The sequence below is a fragment of the Lampetra planeri genome, chromosome 11 (genome assembly GCF_965212315.1).
Source record: "Lampetra planeri chromosome 11, kcLamPlan1.2.h2, whole genome shotgun sequence".
In the NCBI taxonomy this organism is placed as follows: Eukaryota; Metazoa; Chordata; class Hyperoartia; order Petromyzontiformes; family Petromyzontidae; genus Lampetra; species Lampetra planeri.
The window spans coordinates 610,828-638,105 of NC_136117.1; the positions used below are offsets into that span (position 1 = coordinate 610,828).

A 27,278-nucleotide genomic window follows, 5' to 3' on the forward strand; every position below is an offset into this window, starting at 1 on the left:
GGGCCACACAATGTGTCAGTGCATGGAACAGATGGCGCTGGATTCCCTGGCACTGGAAAGGTTGCCGTCACTGGCCTAGGAGTTGGGCATTGCTCCCCATCACGGAAGAGGACGACCTGTCGCCCCTAAAGGTGGCCCGCTGCATCGAAGCATATGTCAACCTGCAGCGGTGGCCAGGGGTGGCTGCTTGTGCGAGGGTGCCAGAGGATCCGGAGGAGCCTGTGCCATGGGAACTGGAGCGGGTCTGCGCGTCATTTATCTGGGGCCCACGCGGAAGAGGGGTGATGACCAGAGCGGGAGCAGTGGAAGAGGGACCCCCCTTCCAGCATGGAGGTCCATGACCGCCTGCTTCAAGTGCAGCCAGCTGGGCCACATCACCAGGGAATGCCACAACAGCACTGGATTGCCCACCTCGCCTTCGACATCCTCTGCCCCACCGACATCCGCTTCCTCGGCCTCGCAGGCAAGTCGCGAGTCAGACACCCGGCCGCAAATGTCACCTCATGCATCTCAATTATTAGGCGAGTCCAGTTCGCATGTCGCCATCCTTCATCTTGTCATGGCGCGCGAGCGACGGACTCCGGCATCAGATAGGTGGCCATGTGGCATGAGGCAGTGGAATGCGTTGGCGCACCGTGTCATGGCGGCTGCAGCGGGGTCGTCCGCGGTGGTTGGCTTTATTCAGGGGATAGAGGTAAGGTTCTGGTCGACACGGGAGCATCGGCCACCATGATTTCGGAGTTAATTTTTTTAATGTTGATGCCCACGACCTGTTGTCTTAGCCCAGTTGCTAGTGCTTGTGTTTCCGTGAATAGCGAGAGTTTAGGTATTATAGGCCAAATATTGGTGAAAGTCTGTGTTGGAAGCATTGAGTTGACGGGGCCAGTGTTGGTTTCCAGGACCTTGGCTGTGTCCTGTCTTTTGGGCACCGATTTTCTTGGGAGAATGCCCCTTAAGATCCTTGTCGATCAAGGCTTTGTTGAATTGCCATCGGGACAGCGGTTGGTCTTTCTGAAGTTTCCGACTAGGTTAGCAAGGGTTAACACTACAGTTCAGGCTCTGGTGGGGGAAACTGTTACGGTTCCGCCAGGTGCACAGATGTTGGTGCCATTGCGGTTGCTGAAGCAACTGGATTTGATAACCCCATTGAAGGGGTCCTTTTAACCCCCTCTAATACTCGGGGGCTCGCATTGGTGGGTGCTCAGACTATAGTGAAGATGGAGCAGGAGCCCTTTTTGCAAGTGCCAAATGTCAGGCTGTGGGCTGCGGTGGTCCAAGCTGGCACAGTTTTAGCCCATGCAATGGCCGCGTGCTGTGAGGAGGCCTGCACGGAAGCTAAAGAGGTCGTTGCAGCGGTGCAGTGGGGAGGCGAGTTGGGAGTTGGACGGGGCTTGGACACATTATGTGGGGAAAATTCTGATTTGTCTGGGGAACAGCGGGACGAGCTGTGTGCCCTGCTCCGGGAATTTGCTGATATTTTTAGTCAGGTGAAATTTGATATTGGCTGCACTTCACTATTGCAACATCGCATTGATACAGGTGAAGTATTGGAAATGACGGCAGGAAACTCCTTGACGGGAACACACTTCTTTTATTAAATCTTGACTTGTAACAATACAACGCGTGGCCTCTCTTCTTCACAATGCGGTCACCATACAACGGTACAACTCGTGACCTCTTCTTCTTCACCCTACGCTTCTCTTGACTCTCTGGATTCTGTGCTGCTGGCTCTCTGTGCCTCGTGTAGACTCCGCGCCTCGGCTACACTCTTCTCTCGCCTCGTGTAGACTCTGCGCCTCTGCTACACTCTCCACTCGCCTCGTGTAGACTTTGCATCTCTCTCTCTGGCTACACCGTATGCATACTCGGCTCGTGTAGACCTTCCTCTCTCTCTCTGGCTACACCGTATGCATACTCGGCTCGTGTAGACCGTTCTCTCTCTCTGGCTACACACTATACATCACTCAGCTCGTGTAGACCGTTCTCTCTCTCTGGCTACACACTATACATCACTCAGCTCGTGTAGACCGTTCTCTCTCGCTGGCTACACTCTTATACCTTACTCTCCTCTATTCTCCATTACTCTCCTCTACTCTCCATTACTCTCCATTACTCTCCATTACTCTCCTCTCCGGGCTCTATCTCTGCACCTTCGTCTTCATTCTTAGATGGTTCCACTTCTGCCTCCTGCTCCTCTGTGCATCACCTTATATACCTCTTCTTCCCGGGAGACGGAGCGGATGCGGACCTCAACGTCGGCACCGCTCCCCAGTTACCCAATCCCCACGCGCTATCCCTACGATCCGGTTCCGCTCAGCGCGTGTTTCCACTCCCCGACCAATCACACCGCGCTGCTACCCGATCACTCCCTCTGGGCGCGTCACCGGCACACAGCCAATCAGCAGCACTACCCCCACCCGCGCACTGACGCCTGCTCCTCCCCGTCAGCGCGCGTCACCACACACACACCCGTACATACGCGCTGGCACATGACATATACACCCAGCGCGTATCACCACTACACAGGTAATGCAGCTCCGATAAGGCAAAATTCGTATAGGCTCAGTTCCAGGGAGAAGGACCATGTTCGTCAAGCAGTTAATGAGATGTTAGCTGCAGACATTATTTCCCCTTTTACCAGCCCGTGGGGGGCTCCCATTGTTTTGGTCAACAAACGGGATGGGAGTCTGGCTTTTGCGTTGACTTCCGCAAATTTTATACAATTTTTGTGATGGACGCATATACACTCCCTCGGATGGACGATTCCTTGGTCGCCTTGTCGGGTGCGTGGTTCTTCTTGACCCTTGACTTGTTGTCAGGGTTTTGGCAGCTGCCCTTGAATGAAAAATCCAGGTCAAAAACCGTGTTCCGAACACCACAGGTGCTGTTCCAATTTAATTGCCTCACAATGGGGCAGGTCTTCAGGTGGTACTCGTGCCTCATTTAGCTGGACGACGTCATTGTCTTCCAGCGCACGTTTCAGGAGCATCTGCAGCGACTGCGTTCAATGTTTGTCAAGGTGTGGGCGGCCAATCTGAAATTGAAACCGAAAAAATGCCATCTTTTGCAAAGATCGGTGTGGTATTTGGGCCATATTGTTAGCAGGTCTGAGATAGCCACGGATCCCAACAAAATGGCGTGCGTGCGCACATAGCAAACCCCAAAGTCGGTGGGTGCAGTTCCAAGTTTTGTCGGGTTCGTGTCGTATTATCGCCGGTTTGTCCCCAAATTCACGACAATGGCTAAACCGCTCCACGCGCTCACTGCTCAGGGCTACAGATTTTGGTGGGGAGAGGACAAGGCCGCGTTTATCACGCTGCGCGATGGCCTCGTCAACGCACCTCCCCTCAGCTACCCGGATTTCTCTCTGCCCTTTGTGTTGGACACAGACCCCAGCCACACCGGAATTGGTGCTGTGCTGTCCCAGGGCATGGACGGCACACTACAGGAGATGTGTATTCTCCCCTGCAGAGCAGCACTACTGCGTGACGCGAAGAGAACTGCTGACCATAGTGCACTTTGGGCAGCGATATAGGTCGTATCTTTACGGACGGGACTTTGTTGTGTGCACGGACCACGCGGCTCTTCAATATTCCTTATGGATTAACCAGCCTTCCGGCCAACTGTCCCACTGATTAGAAATTTTGCAGGACTACTCCTTCATAGTCACCTACAGGAAGGGTGTAAGGTACTGCAATATAGATGCACTGTCCCCTTTACCAACAAGTAACCAGTGTGCGTGCTTAATGGGTGCCGGTCGATGTAAGCCATTGGCTGCGGGATCGCCACACGCTGTGGTGGCGTCTGTCAATGCACCACCACTCATGACAGATGCACATAAAGATGGCACATTGTGTCTCCAATTGGAGAACGCCTCCTTGTTGAAATTGCGGCATTGCAGTAAAAACGTGCCAGCAGGAATGTCCCTTATAGTCCTCTGTGAAGAACTTTTGATGAGATGGGATGAAGAGCTGTAGCGTTATTGCATGGTGGTGCCGACTGCTCTGTGGAGTAAACTCCCATGGGTGGTCCATGATAAATTAATGCACCTCGGAGTCCGTTAAACCTTGCTAACGCTGAAGCATGACTTCTATTGGCTCGGAATGATGAACGATGTAAACCACATGGTAAAAGGTTATACTGACTGCGCATGCCACAAGCTACCACTGAGGCAGGTCCAGCCTCCATTACAATCTATCACGGTGTCTCGCATCAACGAGCTAGTCACTCTGGATATTCTCGGGCTGTTCCCCACCACTCAGAGGGGTAATACATTTATCCTGGTCGGGGTGGAATACCTGTCCTGGTGGCCGGTGGCATGGCTTCTACCAGACCAGTCGGCCGCATCCATTGTGGACGTGTTTTTGCATGGTTATGTTCTGGACAAGGGGGCTTTGGAACAGCTTCTTACAGACCAGGGGCGGAATTTATTTTGTAAATTGTTACGGGAGGTGTGCGACTCCCTGGGAACAAAAAAAATCAGGACTTTGCCCTACCATTCTCAGACAGACGGAATGGTGGAGCGCTTGCACAGGACTCTTTCGTCCATGTTGTGCCAACAAGTTAATGAGTCGCAGTCGGACTGGGACTTGCACATTCCCGGTGTCCTGGCTGCATATAGGATGGCCCCTCATACCTCAACAGGATTCTCCCTGTTTTACCTCATGTATGGGAGGGAGAGTGAACCCCCCATGGAAGCTTAGCTGGGCATGGATTTGGGTAAAAAGAGAGCCGTCATGCCCATGCCCATCCCCATGCAGGTCACGCTTCGACATTTGACGGAGGTGTGGGAGGCATCTCATGGAAATTCGGCCAAATGGCAGACCGCAAATGAGAAGATCGTGGGTCAACGAGGGTCCGGGACCCCATGAACCGCTGGGGACAAGACATGGTGCTGGCTACTGGCGAAAAAGGGAATCTCCCATGTATGGCAGTACTGACGTCAGCAGGCCATGATATACATGGAAGGGATCTAGGGGAAAGGTCATTAATCTCAGAGAGAATAAGATTGCTCTGATTTGAACTTGATAATTTAGACAAGATTCTCTTACAATCACACCTAATATTAACAGAAAAAATGTCCACTTCTGATTGGGACCATGTAGATAACATGACAGTCTCCTCTGCTAAATCAAGGTCAACCAAATGTTAAGTTAACTTGATCGCTAAATTCAACCTCCTGTCAAAAAAGAAGCCAGATCCACATGTTAAAAAGTTAGATGTTAATAAGATTGTCATCATTCAGAGTAACATCCCAATTTCTGACATCCTAAAATCGGTACTAGCTAAAGGGTTGAATTTCGCAGTCACCCCTAAACATATCCCAGTGGATGACATAACCTCCCAGGTCGACGTAGCCCTCAAAGGCTTGGGACACATCCCGACAGACGTTGCTAGAGCTGAAATTGCAACCATCCTTAAAAATGCTAAGAGACCCATTAGTAACATCAGCAAAGACGAGCGCTCTGAACTCGCAAATTTGAAAAAGAGGGATGACATAGTCATCCTCTCGGCCGACAAGGGCAATGCTACTGTCATCATGGATAAAACCACATACAACAACAAAATCCAGGACCTTCTCCATGATGGTAGCTATGCCAAAATCAACAAAGATCCTACTAACAGCCTGACTACACAAACCAACAATACCATTACCAGTTGGACTTCTCTAATAAAACCAGTCAAACGGCTCTTCCTAAAACCTTCTGCTGCCAGACCACCCAGATTCGATGGTCTTCCCAAGATCCATAAAGAAGGCACTCCACTTCGGCCCATCGTTTCCACTATCAACTCACCTACCTACAAACTGGCCCGTTTTCTGTCTGATACCTTGCTTCCATTCACTGGCAAGACTGCCTCAGCAGTATATAACTCATCACCTGGTCTCTCTAATCAAGGGCATTTCACTGTCCCCAGATGATTTGCTCGTCAGCTTTGATGTGGTTTATCTGTACACCAATGTTCCTGTGCCTGACATCTTAGCAATAATTGAAGATTTAGTCCAACATGGACTGAACCCTAATATTCCTCCTCTATTAGGCACTGCCTTACCAACACTTACTTCACCTGGAATAGTACTTTCTACAAACAAATGAAGGTACCCCATGGGTTCCCCCCTATCACCAGTGATAGCGAATGTTTTCATGGAGAAATTTGAAACAGATGCCATCCAGACATCCACCCTTCGTCCTTCCTTGTGGAAGATATATGTGGATGATACTTTTGTCATTTGGCCACATGGCCATCCACAATGAACCAATTTCTCAATCACATTAATTCAATACACCCATTCATCAAATTCACCATGGAAGTGGAGAAGGATGGCAAGCTACCATTCCTGTTTGTTTTGTTTGAGAAGAGATCTGATGGTTCTTTGGGACACTCTGTCTACAGAAAAGCCATCCACACAGATTCCTATCTGAAACCTGATTCCCACCTGTCACAGAAGAATTCCCTCATCAAAACACTACACCATAGGGCCCACTGCATTTCCGACCAACACCACCTAGCCAGTGAACTGGAACACGTACACCAGGCCCTCAAGATGAATGGATATTCAGACTGCATTATCTGCAAAACTGTTTCTCCAACCATGGAGAAACAACCCCCGAGATGCTGATCAAAACCATCACGTTACCATACATAGCTGGCGTTACCAAAAATATTTCCAAAATCACAAACAAACACAAAATCCAGGTCCGATTCAGGACAGTACACAAAATCCGTCATCTAATCCCATCTTCTTGGTTCTTTCGGTAAAGTCCCATAGAAGGGAAATAAAAAAAAACAATAAAACAATAAAATTATTACGACCTTTCGATTGCAACACAAGCAATCAGGTATGAAAACCACATCAATAAAATTTTAAAGATGTGGCGTTTTTTTCTTAACGTTAGCACCACGGACAGCAACTAGCAGTTGTTCAGACAGACGAGTCCATCTATGCTCGTGTAATAAACCTTCTCGAGACGGCTTCCGGAATCAGTCCTTTTATTTTCCAACTTCCACAGTTACACACACACACTCCCCGTTGCTGACAGACAACGGAAAGTGGGCAGACTCCCAGCTAAGTCCCCACCGCGCACGTGGCACCCGGAGCCCCATACGCGCTTGACCCCTGCTCTTTTCGTTCCCAGGTCTGCTCCCGACTCCTCTGTCTCTCCTCCTCTTAATCCCTGGGTCACATGGTACCCCTAAGCCAATCCTCCGTAGTCAGCGTTGACCGTTCCAGATGGTTCCCCGTCAATCCCGGGACCACGCCTCTGATCCGGCTTCCCATTAGCTGAGGCCCCGATCGGCCAGGCCAATCACCCCTGCTAACATGCCGTGATCACGCCGAGGCCATGCTCCCTGACTCACCCCTTATAGGCTACAAAGCGGGACCGGCAAGCCAATCCCCACGTGAGCCCTACATGGCTCTTATTACATCACCCCCCCCCCCCGGTGAAAAAAATCAGCTGTCTCGGCTGGGAAAAGGGTGATCAACCAATTCCGTAAAACATCTTATTAGGGCACCAAGGTGCATTTAACAATAAAGGGTGAAACGGCGTCCCCGCGCCGAACAACACTTAAAACAGTCACCCATGAAAAACCCGACATACATTAGGGCGCCCCTGCAGCGCGGTAACGACAGGGAAGGGACAGCTAGACAATCAAACGCTAACGAAACGGGAGAGATTTCGATCGCGTACGCGACGCGGGACCCTCTCCGCTTCCAGCGCTTGGTCACTTTGCCGCCAGATCGATAGGAGGTGGTAGGCTTGAAGAAGAAGGTTGTTGGTTCTCGGTCATGTCCAGGGCAGGCCCCGTCGGAGAGGGGGCAGCGGGGGCTTCCTCAGCCCTCAGAACCTGTTCATCTGTAGGAGGCATAACACAGTCCCCCTTGGGATGAACGGGCGTGGCAATCGGCGTAATCGGCACAGCAGATCCCGGCAGATCAGCTAGTGGGGATGAGGGATCGACACGCGTACTAACATAGGGTTTAAGTCGCGACGAATGAACGTACCACCGACGTTTCCTGTACTGGACGCAGACACTCTGTGAGTTTCGAATGTCCACCAGTGTCACGGGCCCCCGCCACGGCCTGTGCAGTTTAGGGGATGTGCCCACCGGCACCTGAGGGCAGTGGAGCCATGCCAGGTCTCCCACTGACCAGGGCATGTGAGTACGCGATCGACGCGCATACCGTTCGTTGCTTGCCTGCGCACGGGCCGTCGCACACCTGGCAGCCTATCGCGCCTCCGTAACTCGTTCAAGCGAGTCCCGCACGTGATCAGGCAAGGAGCGGGATGGTTGTTTACTCGTCGTACCCAGTTGCACATCAATGGGTGGGACGTTCTCACGGCCATACATAAAAAAAAAACGGTGAGTATCCCGTGGACGCCTGTGGAACCATGCGGTATGCCGCTAAGACGCCCGGTATGTGCAAGTCCCAATCGGTTTGCTTTTCACTCACCGTGTGACAAAGCATAGCCGAGAGGGTACGGTTGAATCGTTCCACTATACCATCCGTTTGCGAATGGTATGGGGAAGTGCGGATCTTCTTCGTGCCCAGCGCTTCGCAAACCTCCTTGAGCAATTTGGAGGAGAAGTTCTGCCCTTGATCTGTGAGCAGCCTCTCAGGTGCCCCCTTATCCATGACATACCCGTTCAAGAAAGCGTCGGTGATGGACGCAGCCGTCTGGTCGGGCAGAGGCCAGGCCATCGGCCATCGAGAAAAATATTCCACCCCGACCAGAAGGTATTTATTGCCCCTAGCCGACGGGGGGAACGGGCCCAGAATGTCCAGAGCAACTAATTCGTTGATACGGGACACCTCAATGGAACGTAACGGCGGTACATACTGGTTCCGAGGCGGTTTCCTCTTCGCACAATCATGGCATGAGCGGACAAAGTCATTGACGGGCCAGAAAAAATATTTTTGCATCGCGGCCAAAGTCTTCTGCACGCCGAGGTGCATCAACTTATCAGCGTGCAGCGCACGAAGCAGGTCGTAGCGAAGGGAAGTAGGCACGACCAAACGTGGTCGGTCAGGCAACCCGTCGGTGCACATTAATAGTCCCGACTTGCCTCGGAACATCCGCCACTTCCATCCCGCCAATTGAGCTTTTTGTTTCCCTATCAATTTCCGCAGCGGAGCCAGCGAGGTATCAGCCTCCTGCTCACGTAACCAGACCGAGTGCGGCAGCCGTAGGGTATCATCGGTGTCCACCGACACCTTCTGGTCGTCCTCGTTTGCTATCGCCCCCATAACTGGGCAGGGCGAGGTGAGCGGCGCCGCGCAGCGGTGCGTGCCCGTCAGGCAAGTGCACGGAGGAACGGGTGGCAGCCTTGAGAGCGCGTCAGCGTTCGCGTGACGGGCCCCCTTACGGTACGTAATATGGAAGGAAAATTCCTGCAACGATTCCAACCACCGAGCCAATTGGCCTGACGGTTGGTCCAACTTCAAGGAGTATTGCAAAGCCGCATGATCAGTGCGAACGAGGAATTTCCTTCCATACAGGTACGGCCGGTACAGTCGAACAAAATGCACAATCGCCAAAAGTTCCCGCCTCGTCACGCAATATCGCGTTTCCGCAGGGGACAGAACCCTGCTGCCGTACGCCACCACTCGCTCAACCCCGTCCTTACGTTGCGACAAAACGGCCCCGATGCCGATATCACTAGCATCTGTGTCAAGGATGAACGGCTGTGAAAAATCCGGGTAATCGAGCGTAGGCGCCGTGGCGAGGTGATCCCGAAGCGATCGAAAATAACTTTCTTCCTCTGGTCCCCATTTAAACCTTTGATTTTTGCCCGTTAGAACATGTAATGGTTTCGCCAACGTCGCAAAGTTCTTAACGAAGCGGCGATAATAGGAAGCGAATCCAATAAACCGCCGAACATCACCCACGGAAGTGGGTGTGGGCCACTCTCGGACACATTTGCTTTTCAGAGGGTCAGTGGACACGCCATCCGAACTGACGATATGACCCAAGTAACGGACGGAGTGTTGCAAAAGGTGACATTTTCTAGGTTTAAACTTCAGGTCTGCCGCCCGCATTCTTTGGAAAACCGTCTCTAGGCGTTGGAGGTGTTCCTTGAACGTGCGGCTAAAAACGATATCGTCCAAATATATGAGGCACGTTTCCCACTGTAATCCAGCCAAAACCAATTCCATGAGCCGTTGAAACGTCGCCGGAGCCGCATTCAAGCCCATAGGCAACCGATTAAATTCAAAGAGACCTTGTGGCGTGCGGAATGCCATCTTGGCTTTTGACTCGTCATCGAGGGGAAGCTGCCAAAAGCCCGAGGACAGATCGAGGGTGGAAAAGAATTTAGCACCCGATAAAGCATCCAATGAGTCATCCATCCTCGGTAAAGGGTACGCGTCCGCCACCAAAATTTTGTTTAACCGGCGGAAATCAACGCAAAATCTTGTCCCACCATCTTTTTTCTTAACCAGAACGACGGGCACGCCCCAAGGGCTGTTGGACGGCGAAATAATATCCGCCGCCAACAATTCGTCTACTGCGCCGCGCACATGTTCTCTTTCCGCTGGGCTCATGCGATGCGGGTGCATACTGATGGGAGGTGTCGCACCGGTGTCAATATGGTGCGACAAAAGTGACGTGCGACCGAGGTCTAAGTCATATTTGCTGAAAACATCAGCGTACCGCAGCAATAATGAATGCAGAGCATTTCTTTGCTCGTTTGACAAGGAAGAATTTTCCCCACACAAATCTGCGATCCAGCGTTCCTGCGAACGATCGCGTGGAGGCCCACCAGTGGGCATCCGGGCGTGCTGCTTTTCCTCAAAAGAGGCAAAATCGGTAGTGGCGTGAGCCAACACCGATCCCTCTGGAACAACAACGCGGTCAGGCCCCCCATTCAACACCTGTATGAAAGGGTGCCTGACCTGGCCGCACGATCGTTTGTGCCGCCGCCAAGGAAAAAGACTTAGCTACCGAATTTGACGGGGATAATAGCACACCCCTCGCACCCTTTTTAACTTGAAGGGGTTTTCGGTAACGCAGCGGAATGAGCATTTGCGCGCCCGACGGGACCTCAACCGTAGCAGCGACCACGGCAGTAACTGCGTTACCTGGAGGCGCACTGGCCAGCAGGGAAGGCAGGAACGACATCCTACGACCCCCCGGCATTTCCAAACAATCCTGGTCGACCCGTATTTTCAGCGGCATCCAGCGCAAGAAATCAGTACCAAGCAAGCATGGGACAGCTAGCGAGCGAGAGATCAACACGGGTCCTGGAGCGGTAATATTCCCGATAGTGATACTCACATCGACCTGACCGCAGATACCCATGCTACCCCCATTTGCGGCTACACACGCATCATTAACCCGGCGTATCTGCGACGTGGGAATGGACAACAGATGAAAGATAACATCCGAAATGATGGTGGCAGATGCGCCAGTGTCCACCAAAATACAAACGTCGACACCCTCGATGGTACCCCGTACCGTCGATGAGCCCGACGCCGCAGCCACAACCCTACAAGCCAATTTCTTCCACTGTGTAGCAGAGCGTGGAAATGATGCAGAAGAAGGAAAATTATCATTAGGAGTGTAAGAATGAGTGTGAGTGGATGAATGATGTGACACGACCTGCCGGGTGTCCGATTTGTGCTGACTCGCCCGAGGTTGTTGCAGCTCCGCGCCAGGTGGAGGAGATGGAGGTCCCCTCGGCGGAAGAGGCGACAGCAGAGGTCGGCAGCGGCAGTTGCGGGCGAAATGGCCTCGTCGGCCGCACTTGAAACACGTGGCCGTTGTCGGCCGGCGGTCGGATGACCCGGCCCTCGCACGTGGACGGCCTGCGTAGTCACCACGCTGGTCGCGCAGCCGCCGTCCCGGAATCCCGTGCGGAACAGCAGCAGCCAGCACGTCGTCGTCGCCGGAGCAGTGGACAACCCGTCGTGGAGACCACCCCAAGGGCGGCCCGTCGATTTCGGGTTTCCCCGTCCACGCCGCCATCTGGTCCCAGCGCTTGATGTTGAACTTAGCGTCCAGGCAGCGCGCCACCCATCGCGATGTAAGCGGTTCGTGGCCGCATACCGGTAGCGAAATGTTGAGCTCCTGAGACAGCTCCAGCATACGGGAAAGGATGAGAGGATCCAAATGATCGGCCGTCGCGTCAGGATAAGCAGCCATGGCCAGCGCCATCAATGCCCCCCGATAAGCCAAAGTCGACTCCTCCGATCCTCGGCGACGCGACATAAATTTTCTCGTGGCTGACGTCGGCGGGTCGTAAAATTCCGCCATCTCTGCGAACGCATCTCGCAGCGTCTTCTTCTTGGACACAGGGATGGAGCGGAAGACCCCCAGAGAAACATCATCAAGCAGTGTAGGTAGCGCTCCCAGCGCCTCCGCCTCCGTCCAATGCACGGATCTAAAGGCCGACTCGAAGCACCACGTAAAAGCACTCCAAATCGCCCCCGGCGATAAATTCTTTAATCTGTGGAAGGCCATGTCCGCGGTGGCAGGCGTGCGCCGTGGGCGTCTCCGACTTCGGATCCCGTGCTCCACCCGTCGCAGGCAAAATGGCGTCCGGCGGCCGCGTGGCGGCAGGGGCGCCCAAAATGGCGCCCAACGGCTCCGGTGCTGCCGCCCCGCCCAAAACGTCGGCCTCTTCCCGCGTGGCAGGAGCAATGGCGGACGCCGATTCGTGTATAGGACCTCTATCCGCGGCGTCAAGCTGATCCGCTATCTGGCGACCCACGGCTGGTGAGGACGCCACCGCGGTCACCAGACTCAGCAGAATGGCGCGTAACGACTCGATCTGCTCCGCCATCAGCCGCCATCCGTTCTTCGTCCCTGAGGTGGTCGTATCTTCTCCCAGTCGACGCTGAGAGGCATCGAGGAGAGCAGTAGCAGCCGGCGGCAGAGGAGCTGTAGCCCCCAACAGATCATCTTCGTCCGTCTCGGCCTCTTCCTCCGATGGAGGCTCGGGCGGGTTCTTCTTTCTGAGGTGCTTGGACATCTTGACGATCGTCCAAATGGTCGCAGAAGAACTTCTGACACCAATGTAATAAACCTTCTCGAGACGGCTTCCGGAATCAGTCCTTTTATTTTCCAACTTCCACAGTTACACACACACACTCCCCGTTGCTGACAGACAACGGAAAGCGGGCAGACTCCCAGCTAAGTCCCCACCGCGCACGTGGCACCCGGAGCCCCATACGCGCTTGACCCCTGCTCTTTTCGTTCCCAGGTCTGCTCCCGACTCCTCTGTCTCTCCTCCTCTTAATCCCTGGGTCACGTGGTACCCCTAAGCCAATCCTCCGTAGTCAGTGTTGACCATTCCAGATGGTTCCCCGTCAATCCCGGGACCACGCCTCTTATCCGGCTTCCCATTAGCTGAGGCCCCGATCGGCCAGGCCAATCACCCCTGCTAACATGCCGTGATCACGCCGAGGCCATGCTCCCTGACTCACCCCTTATTGGCTACAAAGCGGGACCGGCAAGCCAATCCCCACGTGAGCCCTACATGGCTCTTATTACATCACCCCCCCCACCCCCCCCCCCGGTGAAAAAAATCAGCCATCTCGGCTGGGAAAAGGGTGATCAACCAATTCCGTAAAACATCTTATTAGGGCACCAAGGTGCATTTAACAATAAAGGGTGAAATGGCGTCCCTGCGCCGAACAACACTTAAAACAGAGTCACCCATGAAAAACCCGACATACATTAGGGCGCCCCTGCAGCGCGGTAACGACAGGGAAGGGACAGCTAGACAATCAAACGCTAACGAAACGGGAGAGATTTCGATCGCGTACGCGACGCGGGACCCTCTCCGCTTCCAGCGCTTGGTCGCTTTGCCGCCAGATCGATAGGAGGTGGTAGGCTTGAAGAAGAAGGTTGTTGGTTCTCGGTCATGTCCAGGGCAGGCCCCGTCGGAGAGGGGGCAGCGGGGGCTTCCTCAGCCCTCAGAACCTGTTCATCTGTAGGAGGCATAACACAGTCCCCCTTGGGATGAACGGGCGTGGCAATCGGCGTAATCGGCACAGCAGATCCCGGCAGATCAGCTAGTGGGGATGAGGGATCGACACGCGTACTAACATAGGGTTTAAGTCGCGACGAATGAACGTACCACCGACGTTTCCCGTACTGGATGCGGACACTGTGTGAGTTTCGAATGTCCACCAGTGTCACGGGCCCCCGCCACGGCCTGTGCAGTTTAGGGGATGTGCCCACCGGCACCTGAGGGCAGTGGAGCCATGCCAGGTTTCCCACTGACCAGGGCATGTGAGTACGCGATCGACGCGCTTACCGTTCGTTGCTTGCCTGCGCACGGGCCGTCGCACACCTGGCAGCCTCTCGCGCCTCCGTAACTCGTTCAAGCGAGTCCCGCACGTGATCAGGCAAGGAGCGGGACGGTTGTTTACTCGTCGTACCCAGTTGCACATCAATGGGTGGGACGTTCTCACGGCCATACATAAAAAAAACGGCGAGTATCCCGTGGACGCCTGTGGAACCATGCGGTATGCCGCTAAGACGCCCGGTATGTGCAAGTCCCAATCAGTTTGCTTTTCACTCACCGTGTGACAAAGCATAGCCGAGAGGGTACGGTTGAATCGTTCCACCATACCATCCGTTTGCGGATGGTATGGGGAAGTGCGGATCTTCTTCGTGCCCAGCGCTTCGCAAACCTCCTTGAGCAATTTGGAGGAGAAGTTCCGCCCTTGATCTGTGAGCAGCCTCTCAGGTGCCCCCTTATCCATGACATACCCGTTCAAGAAAGCGTCGGTGATGGACGCAGCCGTCTGGTCGGGCAGAGGCCAGGCCATCGGCCATCGAGAAAAATATTCCACCCCGACCAGAAGGTATTTATTGCCCCTAGCCGACGGGGGGAACAGGCCCAGAATGTCCAGAGCAACTAATTCGTTGATGCGGTACACCTCAATGGAACGTAATGGCGGTACATACTGGTTCCGAGGCAGTTTCCTCTTCGCACAATCATGGCATGAGCGGACAAAGTCATTGACGTCTGCCGTCATGCCGGGCCAGAAAAATATTTTTGCATCGCGGCCAAAGTCTTCTGCACGCCGAGGTGCATCAACTTATCAGCGTGCAGAGCGCGAAGCAGGTCGTAGCGAAGGGAAGTAGGCACGACCAAACGTGGTCGGTCAGGCAACCCGTCGGTGCACATTAATAGTCCCGACTTGCCTCGGAACATCCGCCACTTCCATCCCGCCAATTGAGCTTTTTGTTTCCCTATCAATTTCCGCAGCGGAGCCAGCGAGGTATCAGCCTCCTGCTCGCATAACCAGACCGAGTGCGGCAGCCGTAGGGTATCATCGGTGTCCACCGACACCTTCTGGTCGTCCTCCTTTGCTATCGCCCCCATAACTGGGCAGGGCGAGGTGAGCGGCGCCGCGCAGCGGTGCGTGCCCGTCAGGCAAGTGCACGGAGGAACGGGTGGCAGCCTTGAGAGCGCGTCAGCGTTCGCGTGACGGGCCCCCTAACGGTACGTAATATGGAAGGAAAATTCCTGCAACGATTCCAACCACCGAGCCAATTGGCCTGACGGTTGGTCCAACTTCAAGGAGTATTGCAAAGCCGCATGATCAGTGCGAACGAGGAATTTCCTTCCATACAGGTACGGCCGGTACAGTCGAACAAAATGCACAATCGCCAAAAGTTCCCGCCTCGTCACGCAATATCGCGTTTCCGCAGGGGACAGAACCCTGCTGCCGTACGCCACCACTCGCTCAACCCCGTCCTTACGTTGCGACAAAACGGCCCCGATGCCGATATCACTAGCATCTGTGTCAAGGATGAACGGCTGTGAAAAATCCGGGTAATCGAGCGTAGGCGCCGTGGCGAGGTGATCCAGAAGCGATCGAAAATAACTTTCTTCCTCTGGTCCCCATTTAAACCTTTGATTTTTGCCCGTTAGAACATGTAATGGTTTCGCCAACGTCGCAAAGTTCTTAACGAAGCGGCGATAATAGGAAGCGAATCCAATAAACCGCCGAACATCACCCACGGAAGTGGGTGTGGGCCACTCTCGGACACATTTGGTTTTCAGAGGGTCAGTGGACACGCCATCCGAACTGACGATATGACCCAAGTAACGGACGGAGTGTTGCAAAAGGTGACATTTTCTAGGTTTAAACTTAAGGTCTGCCGCCCGCATTCTTTGGAAAACCGTCTCTAGGCGTTGGAGGTGTTCCTCGAATGTGCGGCTAAAAACGATGATATCGTCCAAATATATGAGGCACGTTTCCCACTGTAATCCAGCCAAAACCAATTCCATGAGCCGTTGAAACGTCGCCGGAGCCGCATTCAAGCCCATAGGCAACCGATTAAATTCAAAGAGACCTTGCGGCGTGCGGAATGCCATCTTGGCTTTTGACTCGTCATTGAGGGGAAGCTGCCAAAAGCCCGAGGACAGATCGAGGGTGGAAAAGAATTTAGCACCCGATAAAGCATCCAATGAGTCATCCATCCTCGGTAAAGGGTACGCGTCCGCCACCAAAATTTTGTTTAACCGGCGGAAATCAACGCAAAATCTTGTCCCACCATCTTTTTTCTTAACCAGAACGACGGGCACGCCCCAAGGGCTGTTGGACGGCGAAATAATATCCGCCGCCAACAATTCGTCTACTGCGCCGCGCACATGTTCTCTTTCCGCTGGGCTCATGCGATGCGGGTGCATACAGATGGGAGGTGTCACACCGGTGTCAATATGGTGTGACAAAAGTGACGTGCGACCGAGGTCTAAGTCATTTTTGCTGAAAACATCAGCGTACCGCAGCAATAATGAATGCAGAGCATTTATTTGCTCGTTTGACAAGGAAGAATTTTCCCCACACAAATCTGCGATCCAGCGTTCCTGCGAACGATCGCGTGGAGGCCCACCAGAGGGCATCCGGGCGCGCGGCTTTTCGTCAAAAGAGGCGAAATCGGTAGTGGCGTGAGCCAACACCGATCCCTCTGGAACAACAACGCGGTCAGGCCCCCCATTCAACACCTGTATGAAAGGTGCCTGACCTGGCCGCACGATCGTTTGTGCCGCCGCCAAGGAAAAAGACTTAGCTACCGAATTTGACGGGGATAATAGCACACCCCTCGCACCCTTTTTAACTTGAAGGGGTTTTCGGTAACGCAGCGGAATGAGCATTTGCGCGCCCGACGGGACCTCAACCGTAGCAGCGACCACGGCAGTAACTGCATTACCTGGAGGCGCACTGGCCAGCAGGGAAGGCAGGAACGACATCCTACGACCCCCCGGCATTTCCAAACAATCCTGGTCGACCCGTATTTTCAGCGGCATCCAGCGCAAGAAATCAGTACCAAGCAAGCATGGGACAGCTAGCGAGCGAGAGATCAACACGGGTCCTGCAGCGGTAATATTCCCGATAACGATACTCACATCGACCTGACCGCAGATACCCATGCTACCCCCATTTGCGGCTACACACGTATCATTAACCCGGCGTATCTGCGACGTGGGAATGGACAACAGATGAAAGATAACATCCGAAATGATGGTGGCAGATGCGCCAGTGTCCACCAAAATACGAACGTCGACGCCCTCGATGGTACCCCGTACCGTCGATGAGCCCGACGCCGCAGCCACAACCCTACGAGCCAATTTCTTCCACTGTGTAGCAGAGCGTGGAAATGATGCAGAAGGAAAATTATCATTAGGAGTGTAAGAATGAGTGTGAGTGGATGAATGATGTGACACGACCTGCCGGGTGTCCCATTTGTGCTGACTCGCCCGAGGTTGTTGCAGCTCCGCGCCAGGTGGAGGAGATGGAGGTCCCCTCGGCGGAAGAGGCGACAGCAGAGGTCGGCAGCGGCAGTCGCGGGTGAAATGGCCTCGTCGGCCGCACTTGAAACACGTGGCCGTTGTCGGCCGGCGGTCGGATGACCCGGCCCTCGCACGTGGACGGCGTGCGTAGTCACCACGCTGGTCGCGCAGCCGCCGTCCCGGAATCCTGTGCGGAACAGCAGCAGCCAGCACGTCGTCGTCGCCGGAGTCGTCGGAGCAGTGGACAACCCGTCGTGGAGACCACCCCAAGGGCGGCCCGTCGATTTCGGGTTTCCCCGTCCACGCCGCCATCTGGTCCCAGCGCTTGATGTTGAACTCAGCGTCCAGGCAGCGCGCCACCCATCGCGATGTAAGCGGTTCGTGGCCGCATACCGGTAGCGAAATGTTGAGCTCCTGAGACAGCTCCAGCATACGGGAAAGGATGAGAGGATCCAAATGATCGGCCATCGCGTCGGGATGAGCAGCCATGGCCAGCGCCATCAATGCCCCCCGATAAGCCAAAGGCGACTCCTCCGATCCTCGGCGACGCGACATAAATTTTCTCGTGGCTGACGTCGGCGGGTCGTAAAATTCCGCCATCTCTGCGAACGCATCTCGCAGCGTCTTCTTCTTGGACACAGGGATGGAGCGGAAGACCCCCAGAGAAACATCATCAAGCAGTGTAGGTAGCGCTCCCAGCGCCTCCGCCTCCGTCCAATGCACGGATCTAAAGGCCGACTCGAAGTGCCACGTAAAAGCACTCCAATCGCCCCGGCGATAAATTCTTTAATCTGTGGAAGGCGATGTCCGCGGTGGCAGGCGTGCGCCGCGGGCGTCTCCGACTTCGGATCCCGCGCTCCACCCGTCGCAGGCAAAATGGCGTCCGGCGGCCGCGTGGCGGCAGGCGCGCCCAAAATGGCGCCCAACGGCTCCGGTGCTGCCGCCCCGCCCAAAACGTCGGCCTCTTCCCACGTGGCAGGAGCAATGGCGGACGCCGATTCGTGTATAGGACCTCTATCCGCGGCGTCAAGCTGATCCGCTATCTGGCGACCCATGGTTGGTGAGGACGCCACCGCGGTCACCAGACTCAGCAGAATGGCGCGTAACGACTCGATCTGCTCCGCCATCAGCCGCCATCCGTCCTTCGTCCCTGAGGTGGTCGTATCTTCTCCCAGTCGACGCTGAGAGGCGTCGAGGAGAGCAGTAGCAGCCGGCGGCAGAGGAGCTGTAGCCCCCAACAGATCATCTTCGTCCGTCTCGGCCTCTTCCTCCGATGGAGGCTCGGGCGGGTTCTTCTTTCTGAGGTGCTTGGACATCTTGACGATCGTCCAAATGGTCGCAGAAGAACTTCTGACACCAATGTAATAAACCTTCTCGAGACGGCTTCCGGAATCAGTCCTTTTATTTTCCAACTTCCACAGTTACACACACACACTCCCCGTTGCTGACAGACAACGGAAAGCGGGCAGACTCCCAGCTAAGTCCCCACCGTGCATGTGGCACCCGGAGCCCCGTACGCGCATGACCCCTGTTCTTTTCGTTCCCAGGTCTGCTCCCGACTCCTCTGTCTCTGCTCTTAATTCCTGGGTCACGTGGTACCCCTAAGCCAATCCTCCATAGTCAGCGTTGACCGTTCCAGATGGTTCCCCGTCAATCCCGGGACCACGCCTCTGATCCGGCTTCCCATTAGCTGAGGCCCCGATCGGCCAGGCCAATCACCCCTGCTAACATGCCGTGATCACGCCGAGGCCATGCTCCCTGACTCACCCCTTATTGGCTACAAAGCGGGACCGGCAAGCCAATCCCCACGTGAGCCCTACATGGCTCTTATTACACTCGGAACGGAGGAGGGAGGAGACAAGGAGAATGGAATGCAGCCTGAAAGTCACCGAAAGCGTGAACACAATCAATTAAGACCTGAAATGGTTTATCACATCCTTCCAATGATTGCTAAGCCAGAATCCATCTTCTTGGTTGAAATTGTCGCTGTGTTTGTATATGTGGATAGCCTCATGAACGAATCTCTCATGGTAGCCAGATGGCTTTCAGAGAACCTCTGTCTTGAAAAAGTCAATGTCATGTGAGCCCACTGAATTACAGTGAGGGAAAAAAGTATTTGATCCCCTGCTGATTTTGTACGTTTGCCCACTAATTTTAATGGTAGGTTTATTTGAACAGTGAGAGACAGAATAACAACAACAAAATCCAGAAAAACGCATGCCAAAAATGTTGTAAATTGATTTGCATTTTAATGAGGGAAATAAGTATTTGACCCCCTCTCAATCAGAAATATTTCTGGCTCCCAGGTATCCTTTATACAAGTAACGAGCTGAGATTAGGAGCACACTCTTAAAGGGAGTGCTCCTAATCTCAGCTTGTTACCTCTATAAAAGACACCTGTCCACAGAAGCAATAAATCAATCAGATCCCAAACTCTCCACCATAGCCAAGACCAAAGAGCTCTCCAAGGATGTCAGGGACAAGATTGTAGTCCTACACAAGGCTGGAATGGGCTACAAGACCATCGCCAAGCAGCTTGGTGAGAAGGTGACAACAGTTGGTGCGATTATTCGCAAATGGAAGAAACACAAAAGATCTGTCAATCTCCCTCGGCCTGGGGCTCCATGCAAGATCTCACCTCGTGGAGTTGCAATGATCATGATAACGGTGAGGAATCAGCCCAGAACTACACGGGAGGATCTTGTCAATGATCTCAAGGCAGCTGGGACCATAGTCACCAAGAAACCAGTTGGTAACACACTACGCCGTGAAGGACTGAAATCCTGCAGCGCCCGCAAGGTCCCCCTGCTCAAGAAAGCACATATACATGCCCGTCTGAAGTTTGCCAATGAACATCTGAATGATTCAAAGGACAACTGGGTGAAAGTGTTGTGGTCAGATGAGACCAAAATGGAGCTCTTTGGCATCAACTCAACTCGCCGTGTTTGGAGGAGGAGGAATGCTGCCTATGACCCCTAGAACACCATCCCCACCGTCAAATATGGAGGTGGAAACATGCTTTGGGAGTGTTTTTCTGCTAAGGGGACAGGACAACTTCACCGCATGAAAGGGACGATGGACGGGGCCATGTACCGTTAAATATTGGGTGAGAACCTCCTTCCCTCAGCCAGGGCATTGAAAATGGGTCGTGGATGGGTATTCCAGCATGACAATGACCCAAAACACACGGCCAAGGCAACAAAGGAGTGGCTCAAGAAGAAGCACATTAAGGTCCTGGAGTGGCCTAGCCAGTCTCCAGACCTTAATCCCACAGAAAATTTGTGGAGGGAGCTGAAGGTTAGAGTTGCCAAGCGTCAGCCTCGAAACCTTAATGACTTGGAGAAGATCTGCAAAGAGGAGTGGGACAATATCCCTCCTGAGATGTGTGCAAACCTGTTGGCCAATTACAAGAAACGTCTGACCTCTGTGATTGCCAACAAGGGGTTTGCCACCAAATACTGTCATGTTTTGCAGAGGGGTCAAATACTTATTTCCCTCATTAAAATGCAAATCAATTTATAACATTTTTGACATGCGTTTTTCTGGATTTTGTTGTTGTTATTCTGTCTCTCACTGTTCAAATAAACATACCATTAAAATTATAGACTGATCATTTCTTTGTCAGTGGGCAAACGTACAAAATCAGCAGGGGATCAAATACTTTTTTCCCTCACTGTATAAGTGGTCTGCCACGGCTGAGGTGTTGGTCCTACCGCAATCATTGGAAGGATGTGATGAACCATTTCGGGTCTTAATTGATTGTGTTTATGCTTACGGTGACTTTCAGATCGCATTCCATTCTCCTTCTCTCCCCCCTCCTCCGTTCCCGAGCATAAATGGACTCATCCGTAAAGTCACGTAGAAGGGAAATAATAAAATAATAAAAATAAAACATAATAAAATAATTCTCACGACGTTTCGGCCACAACGCAAGCAGCCGTCCTCAGGTGAAGAACAGGTCTGTCGGGAAGACAGCATCTGAATGAAACACCCCAGGCTTGGAGCGTATATTTAAGCTGGATTGGAGGGAGAAGAGAGCCTTGACAAAAGAATTTGCATATCAAGAGGAATTTAGCATATTTATGGGAAATGCAGATATGTGATTAGTCACTACTTGTGAAATGCGTACGAGGTGGGCGGGGGGTTTCAAAGTCATATTATGCCCGTGCATTATGCAGGATTAGCAGCATCAAAGGGAGGGGATAGGGGTAGCATTAATAAAGGGAAGGAATGTTAATAGTATGTAGCTGCAGTAACTAAACCACCACGTAAAAAAACTATAGTATAAACTACATAGTATCATCAGTATACTAAATATACTCTCCAATAACCTGAGCTACTAACAGTAAGTAATACATTACAATTCTACGTCGTAAATAAATATATATCATATTTCAACCGAGAAGATGGATTCTGGCTCAGCAATCATTGGAAGGATGTAATAAACCATTTCGGATCTTAACTGATCGTGTTCACGTTTACGGTGACTTTCAGACCACAGTCCACTCACTGGCATTGACTATATATCTTGTATTCTCCGCAGGGAATGGATTGTTTGCTCCGCTGCAAGTCTCCTACTACCACTCTCCCATTGACATATTTCGTTGCTTCCTCTTAGTATCTTTCACGCGACAGTCAATGGTATAGTGTATAGCAAATTGTATAATAATAAATAGTATAAAATTGTAATGTTTAATACAATGTATAAGGTAATATATAGTATCGTAATTGTATAGTGAATATACAGCAGTGTAGTATACAGTAGGGTGGGTAGAATAATACATAGTGTAATATTACAATGTATAGTCGAAGGTATAGGGGGGTGTATAGTAATACAGTATATAATTTAATGTTGGGTTTGTCTATGGCAGTATATAGTACGGGGTAGACCCGTGTGATGTAAGAGAAAAAAGTTTAGCTGGAAGCATATTATATATTTTTTTTTTGCGACAGAATTGTAATGTATTAGTTACTGTTAGTAGCTCAGGTTATTGGAGAGTATATTTAGTATACTGATGATACTATGTAGTTTAAACTTTAGTTGTTTACGTGGTGGTTTAGTTACTGCAGCTAAATACTATTAACACTCCTTCCCTTTATTAATGCTACCCCTATCCCCTCCCTTTGATGCTGCTAATCCTGCATAATGCACGGGCATAATGACTTTAAACCCCTCGCCAAACCTCCTACGCATTTCACAAGTAGTACTAATCGCATATCTGCATTTCCCATAAATATGCTAAATTCCTCTTGATGTGCAAATTATTTTGTCAAGGCGCTCTTCGCCCCTCCATCCCAGCTTAAATAGTCGCTCCAAGCCTGGGGCTTGTCATTCAGACTGTCTCCTCGACAGACCTGTTCTCCACCTCAGGACGGGTACTTGCGTTGTGGCCGAAACGTCGTGAGAATTATTTTATTGTTTTATTTTTATTATTTCAATTCTACGTGACTTTACCGAAAGAACCAAGAAGATAGGTTAAATTTAACACGTAGGCTTTCGCGACCAATATCCATAAGAGGTTTTTGGGTTAGATCGCGTGAATATATAAATGTGGCTCTCCAACACACCAGTGTGCTGTACTAGTGACGAATTGGCATGTTCTACTCTGAGTCTTTCAATGAAGTCACGTAGATAGAATAATAAAAAAAATTGCGTTTCGATCGCAACACAAGCGATCGTCTTCAGATGAAAAAATACAGCAGGCGAACTGCTGAGGCAGGATAAATATAGCGAGAGAACTACAGAGCAATCTTATTCTCTCTGTAATCAGGGCGAACAAGATCCGTTTAGCATTAGAAGAAGTGACAGCAGCAGAAGTGAGTGTAAAGGCGATCGCTACTACCTTGGTGTCACGGCAGCTCTTCAGAAAAGTGAGCGACTCGATCAGATGAGCCTTCTTGTCTCGAAGTCTGTTAAAATATCTAATAGTTGTGGAAACCCTCCCCGTAGAGGCAGTTAAATATTGACTTAAAGCTTTCGTGACTGCAGTAATTCATTCTCGTTGGGTCTTTCAGTAAAGTCAGGTATATAGAAAAAAAATCACGTTTCGATCGCAACACAAGCAATCGTCTTCAGGTAAAAAAATACAGCAGGCGAACTGCTGACAACCCTTACTAGTTGGATGTGTCGGGTGGTGGCCGATTTTAACGACACATTTATATATTTACGCGATCTAACCCAAACACCTCTAATATAAATTAGGTTAAAGTTAAAGGTGCAGACCTGCAAGAGCCTGCTCTGCAACTGATAATCAGATGTCTTGAAAGAGGTGGGCATATTCCCGCGTTACCTCACTATTTGCAACCTGCCGATGGGGTATCCATCTGCGCTCCTGTGTAGAAAGTGGCGACAGGGAGATTTGAGTAACTTGTCCCATTTTTTTAAACTGCTGTGGTGGATTGTCGACTCGACCTCTCAATTGGACGTCTGGTGTTTACAATGACACTTCCGTAGCAGCTCCCACTAATTAGCGACTCGGGGACTATATACAGTACTGAAGAAAGTAACGTTTTGTAAAGATTGAAACTCGTGGGCTGGAATGGGAAGTGGAACATTCAGGAATATAACATTACGTAATAGAATAATGTATTTTTTTCATCATCCATTCCACAGCATTTTATTTATTAAATTACACAGTAATAAGGAGATACCACTGTGTTCCCGATTAACTGGATGCACATTGTGTTGGTGAATTAATTGGGGTGGGGGAGCAGATTCCCATCAGGTGGTGACTAATTTAAACGGCCCAGCAAGTTCCTGAGCAGATCCAGGTGTGGCACGTATTGTGTAGAGCAGCATATAAACCGGGCTGTGAACGGAGCAAGCGCGGGAGAAGAAAATAAGTTTAGGAAGGGCATTGCGCCAGCATCGTTCGCCAGCTAATGTAGTATCAAGGAGGCAGCAACGACACCACAACAAGGGTTAGGGTTGCTTTTCTAAAGTAGGACGTGGTGAGGCTTGTTAGGGCGAAGTTATAAGGCCTATAAATTTGTTTTACTAGTGGATGAGGGTGGCAGGCCAAAACTGGAGGAGTGTTGGTGGGAGAGACGGGCCAGGGATCTGAGAAATGAGAAGAGTATGAAATTGGGTGCCTATTCATGGCCCAACCCCATCTCCTTCAAACTGCTAGTGCTGCTGTGTGGTGCACATGTGCTGTTACAGTAGATGAAAGGGGGTCTGCTGCAGTCAATGCCTGGCTGGAGGGTGTTCCTGAGCATGCCACTGTTTTGCACGTGTGACCCTGACCAGAACTTGAAGGACCTAAACCTCTAGGTGCTCGTCTTCCTGTGCCTGGGCATATAGTACAGCAAAAATATTGCCTGCTAGTGGGTGTGCATGATGGGTTTGGATGGGGACTAGGCCTGAGGTGAATCTACCTATCTGCACAAAGCACAAGTGCTTTAACGGGATTTCGCAGGGTTTAGGTAGGTGTGTGTGTGTGTGTAATAGTGTAGGCAAGGCATTGTGCCACCTCTTGGATGTGGCAGTGACCACTTCTACACCACCTCCTTAAACCTGGCTGAATAAAAAAAGTGACCCTTTTTACTGCCTTGCCCTTTGTGTGATTCCCCTTAAAAGGTAAAGTCCGACACCCCATGCTCTGCCTGACACTGAACTTTTTTTTTAGCAACGTCAATTTGGAAAACCCACTGTCACGCACTATCTGCATATATATGCAGTCTGTAATGAAAAATACAGAACAAACTGAAAGTAATTCTAGATTCGAAGCTTTCGTGACTGCAAGGATTCATACTCTTAGTTCTTTTGGTAAAGTCACGTAGGTAAAAAATTAAATTAAAATTAATAAAAATAAAATAATAAAATCACGACGTTTCGGAGGCAACACAAGTCTCCGTCATCAGGTGGGACCGTCGCAGCAAATCTGGCTGTGACGGTCCCACCTGATGACGGAGATTTGTGTTGCCTCCGAAACGTCGTGATTTTATTATTTTATTTTTATTTCATTTTTTACCTACGTGACTTTACCGAAAGAACTAAGAGTATGAAACTGAAAGTACAAAAAATAATGATATCCATGTTTGGAATTACACACATCTGGGAAGTGTAATCTGTAGATTTGAGAAGGCATACAGGTTAATTACATCATCCAAACTATTAAGAGTGGGCTAGGGCCGGACATCTTTACAAGAAGGTATAATGGATGATGGCCAAGAATAACTGAGTGGCATCGACAGAATGAATGCATTTGAAAGGATATCCACCAAGAGATGGAGCGATGAAAGCAGTTTGTGTGCAGGTGCTGGATGAAGTCTTGCATTAAAGGATCATGGGTGGTAAATGGAGACTTGGAAGCATTCATCCACCAGTGAATGAATCATGGCTGATAATTGATGCAATATTGTACAGAGAATATTTGTGTAACATGTTTTTTTGTACCAGGATGCTCAGAACTACCAGCAGAGCATGAACAGAGCGGTACAATTCCTGGCGAGTAAAGTGTCTGGCCTCCAGAGTGTATACACGATGGCCATCGCAGCATATGCTTTGGCTCTGCAAGACCCAGAGTCTGAAGCAGCGCGTAGCAGCTGGAAGAAACTGGAGAGCAGAGTCACTTTTGAGCCAAACGGTGGGTGCTATTATTTGCTATAGTATAAATGTATTTTGCTTGTATAGTTGGTGCGGTGACATAACCCAGGTCTAGTGTGTTTTCCGCTTGTTTTCAAAGGTTTATGGCTTGAATCCAGCAGGCCGCTCTGGTTGTTATTGGGGTTGCATTCACGGAGCAAATACGTGCTGTCTGCCACATAGTGGACGTTACAAATCACTTGATGTCATTCAAAACAAGTGCCATTGTGCCAGCATCAGTGAAAATTCGCAAAATTAAAAAAATTACACGTAGAAAAAAATCACCTCCAAAATGAACTACTGCGAACTGTGATAGCCGTGTATCATCTGCTCCATTCTTACAATACACGTGAAGTGGTGTATTCACACGGACACTTAACTATTCTCCTGTGTCACTTTATTACTTCGCATCCCATATGGATGCTCCGCATACCAACACAACGTACCCTTGCTCCGAACTCCCTCTCTCTATACTCTGCTATCCTGTCACTCTATACCCCGCTAGCCTGTCACTTAATACTCGCTAGCCTGTCACTTAATACTCGCTAGCCTGTCACTTAATACTCGCTAGCCTGTTGCTTAATACTCCGCTAGCCTGTCACTCTTCTCTCACACCTCCACCTCGTCCTTGCCCCCAGTGGGGGATCAGCCAGCACCGCTGGGGAGAATGAGGTGTGGAGGATAAGGTGTGGAGGGCGAGGTCCCAGGCTTCTTCTCCCCGACTCTTGTCCTCTTCGTTCCTTCAGCTCCAACAAACTGTTGCGTGTTGCTCCGCACACACCATTATACCCCCCTCCTCATTAAGTGTCCTCAGTTGCACGTGTTCTTTCTCTCTTATCATCTCCATCTCCCACCTCTCCGGCGTCTACCCCGTGTTCCCACGCTGGCACCTGCCTGTCCCCAAATGCACCCAATTAATCATTGCTTCTCCCCC

At 51.3% G+C, this 27,278-nt stretch overlaps 1 protein-coding gene across 13 annotated transcripts in view; it reads left to right on the plus strand.

Moving 5' to 3' along the window:
* LOC144721414 (complement C3-like) overlaps positions 1-27,278 on the plus strand; it is a 366,684-nt gene that overhangs the window by 255,586 nt on the left and 83,820 nt on the right. For all 13 annotated transcript variants that reach the window (XM_078599020.1, XM_078599027.1, XM_078599021.1 and 10 more), the window contains one exon: positions 26,159-26,345. In XM_078599020.1, coding sequence (XP_078455146.1) covers positions 26,159-26,345 — 187 coding nt within the window. The remainder of the gene's footprint in view (positions 1-26,158; positions 26,346-27,278) is intronic.